The 13,677-nt window shown below is 41.7% G+C and overlaps 1 protein-coding gene and 1 long non-coding RNA gene across 2 annotated transcripts; both read right to left on the minus strand.

Moving 5' to 3' along the window:
• Positions 1-458: 458 nt before the first annotated feature.
• Positions 459-7,115, minus strand: f8a (coagulation factor VIII associated). Its single transcript, XM_048248714.1, has 12 exons — positions 6,926-7,115; positions 6,414-6,460; positions 6,129-6,201; positions 5,343-5,502; positions 4,842-4,910; positions 4,331-4,451; positions 3,837-3,929; positions 2,650-2,714; positions 2,116-2,197; positions 1,881-1,927; positions 1,365-1,420; positions 459-998 (listed from the first exon to the last, which is right to left on the minus strand). Exons 1-12 carry the CDS (start codon positions 7,093-7,095, stop codon positions 917-919), a joined length of 1,065 nt encoding a protein of 354 aa, XP_048104671.1. The 5' UTR covers positions 7,096-7,115; the 3' UTR covers positions 459-916.
• A 4,833-nt stretch (positions 7,116-11,948) lies between these two features.
• LOC125298374 lies at positions 11,949-13,456 on the minus strand. Its single transcript, XR_007194192.1, has 3 exons — positions 13,098-13,456; positions 12,562-12,666; positions 11,949-12,151 (listed from the first exon to the last, which is right to left on the minus strand). It is a non-coding gene; the product is annotated as an uncharacterized LOC125298374 (long non-coding RNA).
• Positions 13,457-13,677: the final 221 nt, after the last annotated feature.

Below are 13,677 nucleotides of genomic sequence, written 5' to 3' on the forward strand. Positions count from 1 at the left end.
AGTTGGTTTTTGAGTTTTCCTGCTAAGTGCCAAGTTAAATAGAGTAGATGTACCAGAAGAGTTTGCCCATCTCCAGTTCGCTAGTTTAGCATAAGCGTTAGCCAGTGCTGGGATTTTAACTTTTTGGTTTCCATCAGGTTATCAAAACCCACCCGACCCCTGACACACACTGATGAAGGTTGTGTATAAAGAAAAACCTCTTGGACAAGGAGGGGCTTTTCTTCCGCAAAACCACATTGTGGGTAGCACAAATCTAGATTCACCACCTGCAGTTAAGGGATGTATGTGCTATTTTTACTCTACTGAGTTTCCGTCCTACAGTTGGGGACTGGTGGTACTGTCCGTTACGGTATATTCAGTCAAATTTGTTCTCATTACCTCTGTCACACATCATGTGTGTACTCATCATGGAAACCAGACTCGCGTCAATAAACCAAGGAATGACACCAGACTTTGCAGTGGTTTGTTTGTTTATTAACTCTTGTATTTACACCTTACATTTATATAAGCATATCCTTCAAACATAAAACTTTGAATAAATATATATAATCTCCATAGCTTCACAGCTCAGTTACAGCAGGCTGAGCAAAACAAGACGTTACAGAGCGCAGTGCAGGAGCTCGCCAGATGGAGGTGCTCCGCTACAAGCAGACAGCCTCGACCGGGGGAGGGTGGGGGGTGGGGGGCCATCTTGTGCAAAACTCATGATTGGACCACAGATGACGCACCTCATTTAACCAAGACATGTAAGGAGGTCACATTCCGAATCAAACTTAGTGATTTTAGTAAACTGACATTGTAGAAACAAAACAAAACAAAACAAAAACAAAAAAAAGTGTTCTATCTGCACCAGGCAGAGAGGCTGGAATGTTCCTTTGACCATGATTCTGGGGGTGGGGTTGTGGGATGGGTTAAACTAAACGCCCTGGCCAGAGGGGGTGATTCTCTCCTGCACCACCAAATGGAGAAGGTGATTCTCCTCGGCTGAGAAAAGAGGCCTGTGAAGTGAGCAAGTGAAACATTTAGAAAAATAAAAGAATATTCACATAAGATAGAGATAGAGAGAGAGGAGACCAGACACAACAAAGGAGAGATGAAGATGAGAAATAACTAGACAAAACATAATAAAGGAATGGTTCAAATTTGAGGAAGAAATAGAAGACATAATAGAAGATCGGGGAGGAGTGGCTCAGTAGTCAAGGAAAGCCGCCCCCCCAAAAAAAAAATAAATAAATGAAAATAAAATCACAGGTAATGATGAGAACTAAACTAGACGTACTGATGTCACTGGAGCAAATTACGACTCCAGTGAACAAAAATAAATAAATAATATGAATCATGAATATGAAAGACATGAGACGTACCACAGCTCTGTCTGCAGAGACTTCAGGGACTCTGTGTCTTTCTCTTGACAGGCCATCTAAAACACACACAAACAATTAGTAAATCCTACATTTGTTAATTTGGAAAAAGCCTTGCACATTTACATTTCATTTGCAAATGCTTTTATTACTACATTTATTCAATTGACACAGGCTTTTAACTTTACAATGTCCATTTATTCATTTTGGAGGAACCTTAAATGTACATTTGTTCTGCTCTAAAGCAACCTACAGATGAGGCTGAATTAAGTGGCACAACCTTTCTTGGTACTTTATTTGGTTAGAGAGCAATGGCTTAATGGTCGGACATCCTACAAATAAAAGACTTCAGAACATCCAAATGGAATTCAGAACATCTAAATGGAATTCAAACTTCTTGTCTTGACCTTGTAATGTGGTTCACTGGACTTTGCACTTTGGATAAACAAATATGCCCTTTACATCCCTATACATCCATTTACATGTCCAGGGCATGAGGACATTAACTTGGGCACTTACCACAACAGACTGGAGGAGCAGGAAAATATTTTCTGGAAGGAAGGTCACTAGAGGAGAAAGACAGATTAAGTTGATGATTAATGATGATTAGTTAATGATGGTTGATTGGGGTTTTTTGCCTTTATTTCAATAGAGCAGTTGAGAGACTGACAGGAAGAGAGTGGGGGAGAGAGAGGTGTGTGTGTGTGTGTGTGTGTGTGCGTGTGTGTGCGTGTGTGTGTGTGTGTGCGCTCACCTTGACTGTGCGAGTCAAAGGACTCCCAGGCATACCTCTCCAGCGTCTGGGCATGCTCAGGAAGCAGCTTCTGAGGCGGGGGCTGAGGACAACCAATCAGACAACAGAGATAAGTATTACTTCTTTATGATGGACAGTGACAGTACTGTAATTTCCTGACCACTGACCGAGGTTTATACCATATTTTCCGGACTATAAGTCACACCAGTCAAAAAATATGTCATGAAGAGGGAAAAAAACATATATATAATAAATATATATATGTTGCACCTGAGTCGCAGGACCAGCCAAACTATGTGTCATGAAGAGGGAAAAAAAACATATATATAATAAATATATATATGTTGCACCTGAGTCGCAGGACCAGCCAAACTATGAAAAAAAAGTGTGACTTATAGTCCTGAAAATACGGTACATTGATTTTGCAAAATGTCTTCAGCTATGAGATTAATACATGGGGTTAATTAATACATTGATGTTTATTTTGTTTAGTTTGTTTGTTTTGTTCATGTGTTTGTGGTGAGTGAGATCCACCTCTAGCAACATGAGCAGGAGCACCCTGGAGATCTCACACTTGGCCATCAGGTCCATGAATGCCCCTGGAACACACACACACACACACACACACACACACACACACACACACAGAACATGATCAAAACATTAACATACTCAAAAACTGTTGACCTCATTAATCCAACTATATTCTGACTAACTTCTATCCAAATTAAATCATCGTTAATACTCAAAAACAAATAGTTATTCACTTGAGTCAAAGGGGTGTCTGAAGACATATTCACACTATTTTTGTGAAGTCTTTTTGTAGGATTAAGAGAAGTTCTCCCAGTGTGTAACATGTACATTTCTATGTATCAAAGGAAGTGTGTCAAAATGAGGGTGCGTGTGCATCACCATGACTCTGCTGCCTGTGTGGCATTGAGCAACACTACCGCAAACGACAAGATAGGAATCTCAACTACACATCCACTTTCAACACCACAGATGTCAGCACGTCGTCTAGAGTTAATGTTAGCGACTAGACAGTGACTACAACATATCGCCACAGCAGATAGCAGTATGTCTGCAGCTGAACAAGAACAAGAGCAAGCCGGCAAATGTACACGTACATTAATTTAGCAGACGCTTTTATCCAAAGAGACTTACATAATGTCAGTTATATTACAGGGCCTTTGTCCCCAGAGCAACGCGGGGTTAAGTGCTTGAGTGCCTTGCTCAATTCAACCCACAACTCTTGCATGTTAGCCCAGCTAAGATAAGTTGGCTAGCTCCTAAGCCACTGCACTACCACTGCCTACAAATAAAACATATAATAGCCAACAGCAACGAGCCCAGTCACTAATAGGAACTACCGGTAGACTTGTGACCACAAGAGTACAACAGTTGAAATGGTTCTGGTCAAGGTCACTGGTAGACAGGTCCTAAATGCTGAGATATGTATGTAGCACTGAGGACACCATAGGCCAGCTCGATCTGCAGGGGCCGTTCAGAGACATGACTAACAAAGTCAGTCAGTTTGTGACCATTCAAATTGTTACATGAATTCTTAATTTGATTTCGCTGATTTGTACAGCACCAATAGCAATAGCACACTCATTGTGGACCAGGAAATTGACGAACAGGCACTTCGAAGTTAGTTTTGGTGGAAGCCACTGCAAAGGCAGGTGCTAGGGTGGTCATGGGTTAGAGCATTTGAGCCATACCAACGGGGGTGTTGGTGCCGGGCAGGAGCAGGCCTCTCTCCTGACACGTGAGCTGCATCTCCGACAGCACGGCCAGCGCACCGTCATAATCACCTGTCAATCACAATCACACACAATTTCAGAATTGAATCCATCCAATAGCCAATATCTGATCAGATAACTTTAGAACAACTGCCTCCAGAGGATTGAAAATAGGATGATGAACCATGTCATATTAATGTTCCCCTGACTTTGAAAGATAACTGTCCAGGTGAATCAATGCATTTCATTTGTGCATATCGTTAATCTGTTCTCATAAATATAAATGTTTACATTGTTTTCATAGGTCCTAATATATTTAAATGGTTATCATCTGTCCAAGTGAATAAATGTATTGATTTATTCATTTTATTTGTTTGTACTGTATCTGTTTATTGTGTCTTTCCATCTTTTGTGTACCTGACTGCCAGACAAAGTTTCCTTTTGGGATAATGAAGCGACTGGACTATACTCACGCGTGAGTATCTTGCAGGAGGCCATCTCCCACTGGGACAGCAGGGACTCCATGGGCATCTGGGTCTGCAGCTCCGACGCACGCTGGAAGTGCACGATGGCCTCACCGGGCCGGTTCATCTCCTGAGGAGAGGAAGAGGATGAGGATGAGGAAGGGTGGTGGGGTTGGTTGGGGTGTTGATGGTAGGGTTGATGCACAGTGATGTAAGGCAACGAAAGACGTTGGGGATGGATTTCAGAACATTTTCAAAGTGTGGTTGGATGGCAGAGTGGATACGTTTTGGGATGGTGGACAATGACCAGAGGAGTGAATTCATAAAAAAAAAAAAGATATTATAATGGGTATTATAATCAATTTATATATGAAATGTTGGAACTAATCACTGAAGGGCTTCGAGTGCCTTTACTAGCTCCTTACAAAAGCCTCTTGCTCTTTACTTGCACTGATCACACCAAACGCTAGCAAGATGCTGGAGAGATTTTGACAAAGTGAATGGTTGAATCATTCGTTACCTTGAGAGCATTACCCAGTTCCAGACACAAACTAGCAGCCATCACGGGCTGGTTCATCTCAATGTACACCTACAAGACAAGAGATAAAGAAGCAATCACGTCAGATGTCACCCAAAAAAATCCCTCCTTCAAGGTCGCAAAACTCAAGCCACCACCTCTGGACACAAAAAATAAATTGGCACAATAATTTTGATCTCTTTGAGATTCAAAAAACATTTCTTTGCTCTTCAGTCCCTGATATGAGGAAAGATTTTTTTTTGCATCACACATAACGAAGAAGAGGCAGCGGAAAAGTTGGAGTTGGAACTTTTCTGCAGCCAAAGCATGGCAAACAATAGGAAAGCTGCCGCTTGCCGCTGGTCAATGTGATCCCTGCCTAAATAGGGTCGTCCTGAAAGAACAGACCCTATGCTGTTACCTTGATGGCAAAGCTGTAGCAGTTGAACAGACCCTGTGCTGTTGAACAGACCCTGTGCAGTTGAACAGACCCTGTGCTGTTACCTTGATGGCGAAGCTGTAGCAGTTGAGTGCGGCCTGCAGGTGCTCATCGAAGCCTGGGGCCTGGAGTGCCCGGTTCTCCCGCTCGGAGAGCAGGAAGAGGCGGGCGGCGTCAGTCAGCGCCAGGGCCTCTCCTGGGGCGTTGAACAGGGTCTGCTCGCACCTACACAAAGGTGGTGGTTGAATGCAAGGCACCTCACCTCTGGCAAGTATGGGTCTTCAGAAATCAGGAGTTGCGGTTAATGGCAGTGATTGGATACGCAAGCAGCACAGAGAGAGAGAGAGGGATGCGCATGCAAGATCCCCTGGTGTGTGAGTGTGTGTGTGTGTGTGTGAGTGTGTGTCTGTTTGAATGAGTGAGTGAGTGAGTGAATGAAAAAGAGAGAGAGTGTGAGTGTGTGTGCATGTATAGATGTATACATGCGACATGTATGTGAGCTTGTATACATGGTTGTATACATGAATGTTCATTTGCATGTCTGTGTGTATTTGATAGGAAATAATAAGCATGCATTGCATAGACTGGGACATGAAATATGCATGCAAAATGGTTTCCATGCGAACGTCAACATCCACAGGAAAACATTTATGCTTTCTATGTGGGATAGAAATCCACATATACTCCCATTCTGTGCTATAAAGCATCGAGAAGGCTGCAATTCCCAAGACCAGAGTTGGAACCCATGGACGATAAAAGGCATCCGATTGGCAGGATAGCAAAGTGTGTGAGCGTACCCAGTTGCTGCATTCAGGTGTAAAGAGAGTTCAAGAGGTCAAAGGTTAACTTACCGAGCCATGGCCAAGTTACAGAACGCTGCATACTGAAGACAGTCCTGTTGTTTCAACTCTTTGGCTAACTGACCTGCAAACGACACCAAAGTGGAAATGACAAACTCCTATTAATCTCTGAAAATGATAGACTTGGAGAAACCTACAGTATGGTAAGGTTAGTCGCAATGTAAGAAATCCTGAATATGAGCGTTGATGAAACATTTCAATAAAGTTTATGAATAACGTTACCCCACCTTCAGATGATGAAAGATGCGCTTTGTCTTTTTAGAAAATGTCACTTACCGAATTGCTCGCTGGCTTCAGCGACGTTGGGTTTCCGAAGGAATCGCCTTTAATGGAAGACCACACGGTTAAATGTAACTCAGTGGCCAAGACAAAATACATAATGTTGTGCTGAAGCACACGTAATGATACATTATCGTAACATCACATTAAAACAAGCTTGGCTAGCTAGGCTAGATTGCATGACAGGTTCAAAACAAACACAACCGCTGCATGATAGCCGGTTGGCGTCAGTGAATACAACGACTTTTAATGGCAACATAAAGCTTTTGCAGAATACTTGTTGATAAAAATATTTAAGCATGCTGTATCTATAGATATATCAAGCAATACGTTATATTGTTGCTAACTTTAGGTGCTAATGTTGCTTTAGGTTAGCTATCCAACTAGCCTAACCAACGAACTAGTTATTCTACAATGTGTTTAGGGTGAAGTACATATGTGTAGAATTTTTACTCAGGTTTAACGAAAACAAGCGTTAACTGTTACTCGGAAGGAAGAAAATGGCTTACTTTTTCAGTTTATTTGACACTGCTCGATAGCGCGTCAGGAAGTCTCCTTCGGCTGCCATGATTAATGACAACAGAAAATCACGTGCTGATATGTCATATAAACCTCGCCATTCTATTGGATAGTCTCTTTCTTTGTACCTAGGAAACTGATGTAGGGCTGTATTTTGCATACTGGCGCATGGCGTAAAACTCGTTTTCCACCCGCGCAGAATTTAATTCGGTATTGGTTTATTTTTTAAACAATGCGTCCAGGGGTGTGGCAATTAACAACCTAGGGAGGGGCCTGGCGCATTGTCTAAAAATCGCTATTGTACACCAGTGGGGTATTCCAGAAAGTAGGTTTACTGGGTATGTTAACCCAGAGTTAGCGGTAAACCTGGGATTTCAGTTCCAGAACTCTCAAATACATAGACTGTATAGTCTATGCTCAAATATGATCAGGCTATGTAAGTAACTATGGTAACATAGGCTCTGAAGTTAACTGGGTATGTAAACCCAGAGTAAACGGTAAACCTGGGATTTCAGTTCCAGAAAGCTCAAAAATTATCAGGCAATGTAAGTAACTATGGTAACATAGACTCTGAATTTAACCTGGTAGGGTGTAGGTTTTGTTCAGGTTATGTTCAATTATGTTCAGTTATTTCAGTGCATGTTCAACCAGGCCGCTATTTTTACACTTGTCACACAATGGCGTTTCATTTTGAAGAAGGTCCAATTGACAAAGAAGCACAAAATCATGTAATATTTATCCGTGGAATTAGCCGTGAGAGGGCGATAAGACCACGAAATCATATGATAGCCCATCCTTTCTTTTCCAAACGAGTTTTTCAAGAGCGCTAGAGTTTTTCCGCTGAATCCTAAATTTGGCTAGGCTACTTGAAAAGCATTCTCGACTCCATCCCTACATTAGGCTACGCATGGATTAGAATAGAATAAAATAAATCTTAGCTAGCCAACACCATAGGACATTTGCCTTTGGCTCACCAGACATCGGATGGACAAAAAAAATCTCAGACACACTGAAGATATAATTATTGTGCAGTAGCCTAGGCTACAAAAAAGGGAAAACATATAGAAAATGAATAAATAAGTTTAAATATACACAAACCCACGAGGATCATTAGAGTATAATTTCACCAACTGGCAGGTCAGCATCACTTAGCCTATTAAATTTTCCAAATGTGCACCGAAATGTGTCCAATAGGCTACCCATGCCTTCCGACATTCTTCACCCTTTCGATGATGGAGGCGCAAAAGTTTAACTTGGCCCACAGCTGCAGAACCCGCTAAAATAGAAAATTACATTTGGGATTCTCAAAGAATTCTATGGCCCACTCAATCTGTGACAAGGTAGGCTAGTTTAAGAAAGCATCATTTAAAGCAGTCAATACAATAGCCTATGTGATGTCCACTGAATTATTTAATTGTGTTTTTGACATTAAATAGGCTATCCTAAACGTAGGCCTACGCATTTCAGTGGTCAGTTAGGCTATTCTCTGCCAAGCAAGGTCTCGGACGCAGACGCTTAAGTATTGCTCTTCTTTTGTTATTACAGTTCTCTCCTCCTCGTAAGCCTCGACTACCCCGCCTCTGAAAAATACGGTGCTCTTCGTTTCGCCGGTTTCGACTCTGAATAGATGATGCCTTTATAAGTTTGCAGTGAACGCGCACAACTCTAGGTTATCTAACACAGGGTTGATTGAACTAACTGGTAACCGGTGTTTTGGAACAGACAGCTCGGGTTTAGTCGCCACAGGTTAAGACAACCCAGGGGTTAAGTTTTATCTCAGTGTTTGTTAAACCTCCTTTCTGGAATACCCCTCTGGTCAGTTATATGGCGAGTTGTTTATATGTTATTTTAAGACCGCATTGTCAACAGTCATATTGGCAGGTGCACGCACCATCCTTCTATCATTCATGAACGCACACCAGCGCACGTCAATGCAAAACATTACAAATTGGACGATTACAATGGGAAACATAATTAGAACTAGATGTACCGCAGAGTGGTACAAAATATGACCGCCACCCAGTCCAGCACAATTTTTCCACAAAAATAAATCACGCGGAAAGGCCTATATGATTCTAACTGTCTCACTAAATTGCATTATCCACACTCAATTCTCACTGGTATCTGCTAAACAACAAGTACTAAAACATGATTAGTTCATAGATTTCACATGTAAAATTCATTTTATACAACCCCACTCTTGCCTGTTAATAAATCTGAGAAATGATTGTGTGCATGCGTGCGTGTACATGTTTATGTTTATTTGTGTGTGTGTGTGTGTGTGTGTGTGCTTGTGTGTGTGCCTGCCCTGCGTATGTGCCTGTGTTTGTGCGTGTGCATGCATGCGTACATATGTCTACTGTGTGAGTATGTGTCATATGAATGATTACTGTGAATGTATGTGTGTGCGTGTGTATCTGTTTATGCACATGTGTGCACATGGAATGGGTTAAGATGACCCCTGGATGCAAACATACAGAAAAAATTGGTCATCCTAGGCCCTACGGTTCTCAATATATTCACAGAAAACTGTGTCTGCCCTACCCTCCTTTCGGGGGGTCCAGTCCAGCGGGGGGGGCTACAGATCAAAATGAAAAACGATGGTTCCATACTATCCATGTGGGGTTACATGCCCACCAAGTTTGCTGTACCCCGGTCTTTCAGTGTCCCGGGAATCCTTGTTGGTGTACGGTCACTAAATGTACACATACATTATTTTATTGTAAGGCCCCCCATGAACGAAAGTTTACAAAACTTGGCATGCATTCGGAGGGTGTCATAATGATCCTACACTTTCAATTTCGTGCAGTTTTGACCTTGTCAGCCAGAGATATTGTGATGAAAACACCTAATTTTTTGCTTTTTAATTTTTAACTAGGTGGCGCTATACATGAAATAAGTGGTAATGGGATGGGTTGACATGCCCCCTTAAGACCAACATACAAAAAAAAGGTGGACCTCCTAGGCCCTACGGTTCTCGAGATATTAACTGTCTCCGGCCACCTACAGGCCAGTTGGTGTATAGTAACACAAATTAATTTATTGTGTGGCCCCCCATGAACGGAATTCCACCTAAACTTGGCGTGCATTCAGAGGGTGTCATAATGATCCTACACTTCCAATTTCGTGCAGTTTTGACTATGTTAGGTCACAGACACCTCCGCGATTACAACACCTCATTTTTTACTTTTTGTGTTTAACTAGGTGGCGCTATACATGAAATGAGTGGTTATGGAATGGATTGACATGGCCCCTTGAGATCAACATACAAAAAAAAAAAAGGTCCTCCTAAACCCTACGGTTCTCGAGATATTCACAGAAAACTGTGTCTGCCCTACCCTCCTTTCGGGAGGTCCAGTCCAGGGGGCTACAGATCAAAATGAAAAACGATGGTTCCATGCTATCCATGTGGGGTTACATGCCCAACAAGTTTCGCGTACTCCGGTCTTACAGTGTCCCTGGAATCCTTGACGGAAATTTGAACATGAAATTTGAAAAAAATCTGACTAAACCTATATGACCGTCGCTTCGCTGCGCGGCGGTCATAATAAATATATTACAAAATACTGTACATCTCATGATGAGTAGTTATTCACCATCATTTGCAAATTGGTAATGACGGTTAAAAGTGATTAGGGGAGAGGAAGAGACACGCATGGAGCACAGCTGAAGATGCACTGTCATGAGATATAAGCAACTCCTCTGCAGTAGAAAGAGGTAATTTGAGCAATATTAGGGTAAGTGTTGCTTTTTCTACCCTATGTTTTCGATGGTAACCCATTGTCAGTCAGCACTGTCTTGTCGTTGACTGACACCTTGGTGAAGTTAGTTTCACTTTGCCAATGAGTTCAAATAATAGACGAGTGCAAATGCGTTGAAGCGGCAATGAAAAGCTATGCTAGGTTTTAGTAAAGCATGGTTTAGGAATGACTATTCCATACGGTCTCGCAAACAGCCTCCTTCAAATGCGCCGTTGAATGCCAAAATACTGATGCATTTATTTGACATATCGCGCTTTGCGCCGTTAAAGGGAATGACAGATGTCATTGTCATTGGTTTAAATGATGTTACGCCCCAAACACACCCATATGACTGATTAAAAAACCTAGGAACACCTTGTTTTGCCATGCACTCCAATGTTATGATAACGAAACCCCTCCCAATGTGAACTGGACATCCTACTAAATTTGAATAAACTTTTGACGAGTGACGATGCGCTTTAGAATGTCATGATAGGGCCCTTAAGCTAGGTGGAGAACGCAGAGGAGTGAGAATTGCTTGCCAACGTTTTGCACAGTTTTGGTATGATTTCCTGATTGAACTAGCCTGGGTGAACCCACACAAATAGCTTGGTATCAGGTATCAGGTCTGATAGCCGATTTAAATTTCCTAGGTCCGTCTGAAAAGGCGCCTGTGGGTAGCCACTGACTGAACTTCCCATTTTACAATATCCAGGAATGTAACCAGCAGTGAAATGAAACTTAAATTGGTGCGTTAAACTCTTACCAAATCGTTTCAGAAGTGCAGCAAACATCTTTCTTGTAAACAAAGGTTTTAAATGCAGCTGTGCTACTCAGTTCCAAAGTCAATACACATTCTTGGGTTTTTGCTGATTTGGAAACAGATGCCAATCGGCTCCTTCCCAGACTAACTTGCTATAAGGTTCTTTGTCTTTAGTCACTTTTTTCAGAGTGCGAACCACTTAGCCTCTTCTTCACATTGCCTATTCACCTAAAGTCATTTAAAGGTGAAAGATAAAAATTAAAATAAAAAAAAAAAAATGAAACCTGTATTTACATTGATTCAGAAAGTAAACAATAGCCTTCTTAGAGCGCTTGCACAAACAACAGTCTTCAACGCTTCACTGTTTGCATTGAATCATAGGCCTATAGGCCAGCGCTCTGCACAGTGTTGTCTGTCTTGAACTCACCTCATAAATGATTTCCCCAATTGTCAATATAAAGATGATGTAATCACTCAAAGATAGACAAACGAGTGCATAGTTTATTGCCAACTCTCAACCCACTAGAATGAAATGACACATTGTCTTCACAGTTTAAAAACAGGCATCACAAGCTACATAAAATACCACGGCACAGAGGGCAGGTCAGGTAAATGTTTTCACAAGACAATACGACTGATGACGTTACAAAAAATCATCACAGATTCTCATAGACAGATTCAAATATCCCATCCTCTGCAGGGGCAACTTCATCCTAAGAGGAAACAAAGAAAGCATCATTAAAAAAAATGAAGGCCTACACAATAATTAAGTTGGCCATTAACATCTTTAATCAGGCCAAATTATAGTTTTGTGAGAGCTGTACTGGACTATTCCTCTCCTGATGCAAGAGCTAGAAATAGTTCAACAGAAGCAAGCAAGTGATGGAGAGAGGAATGTATAGGGGGCGTTTAAAGATTCTATAGTTGTCCACAAGGGCCAGACACCGAAAATGGAAGGCAGTATGGCATACGTTAACATTGAGACTAGAGATGCTGAGAATTTTCAGGAGGTCCTGAATAGTTCTAGCCAGAGCCAGGTACCTTTATATGGCTCTGGTTCTAGCTATTCCCTTGAACAGAGCAGAGCCCATTCTAATTTGGAATGTTTTTGTCTATGGCTGACCTTTTTCTGTGACCTCTTCCTGCTGCTCTTCTTTGATTGCGTCCTGCTGTTTGATGCAGATGGATCCAACACATCATAAATCGATGCAGGACGAGACTCCAGGGTCTAGGATAGAGAGACAGGGGAGAGAGAGAGAGAGAAAGAGGAACTACTGGTAAGTCAAAGTATAAATAACACAAGGGCAATGCTATTCTATCACAGATTGTTCCTGCAGGGCAACATTGAAAGCACACACACACACACACACACAAAATGATGGTTAAGCAGACCCATGCATGGACTAACATAGACATGAAATGTATATGTGTATGAAACAAACAAATAAGCATGTAGACAGACAGATTAAGCAACATTTATTCAATAACAAACATAAGATGCGTTTTCAAGACAGACAAATAAATAGACACATTCACATAGTAGAAGACTACCGGTATGTATATACTGTAGACAGATGTATGGAAAGGAAGACAGAGATAGACATAACAGGAGTTATATAGACAGACAGACAGACAGGCTAACTGATAGATGTAGCCCACCGTGTAGACAGAGTTGTCCGGGGCCGCCTCCTCGTCTGTTGCGTCCTGTACCCCTGCCCCCCCGGCATCGCCCCCCTGACTGGTTCTGATTCTGGTGACGTTCGTACCATTGTCACCATGGCCACCGAGAGGAGCCTGGCTCTAAAAACACAACAAAACAAAACTAATTAGGTCAAGCCAAACATAAACACAAACAAAACAAGACATTTCAAAGACATTTCAAGCAAGCCCAAGCAACGTTGTTAATGACAACAAAGTTGTGAGTTCACCTACTCAGCTTGAGTGATACAAATGTGTATCCTTTAAACTTTCACCTTGGATGAAATGTCCTGTTTAATGTTTTAATGTATAAAGGCACAACAAAGTGAAACCCGAACTAACATATTCAAAACCAAACAAAAACAAAATACAGTATTCAGGACATTTACTGACCTTGATCAGAACAAGGGGATGCTACAGAATAAAACAAACATAACAAATGTTAAAAAAAAATTGACCTACTCACTCTCGACGAGTGATAAAAGCCTGTCTACTCTTATAAGTGCACTAGCTCTTCAGTCTGTGTTGTGAATGCATGGTT

Source organism: Alosa alosa, chromosome 7 (genome assembly GCF_017589495.1).
Source record: "Alosa alosa isolate M-15738 ecotype Scorff River chromosome 7, AALO_Geno_1.1, whole genome shotgun sequence".
NCBI lineage: Eukaryota > Metazoa > Chordata > Actinopteri > Clupeiformes > Clupeidae > Alosa > Alosa alosa.

Bases quoted from the DNA above. Each gene is read 5' to 3' on its own strand.
- f8a (XM_048248714.1), bottom strand. From the start codon at position 7,095: ATGCAAAATACAGCCCTACATCAGTTTCCTAGGTACAAAGAAAGAGAC. The intron at 4,911-5,342 runs GTAACAGCACAG...CTTGTCTTGTAG, and splicing joins GCTACAGCTTCGCCATCAAG to GTGTACATTGAGATGAACCA. The intron at 2,715-3,836 runs GTATGGCTCAAA...TGTGTGTTCCAG, and splicing joins CGGCACCAACACCCCCGTTG to GGGCATTCATGGACCTGATG.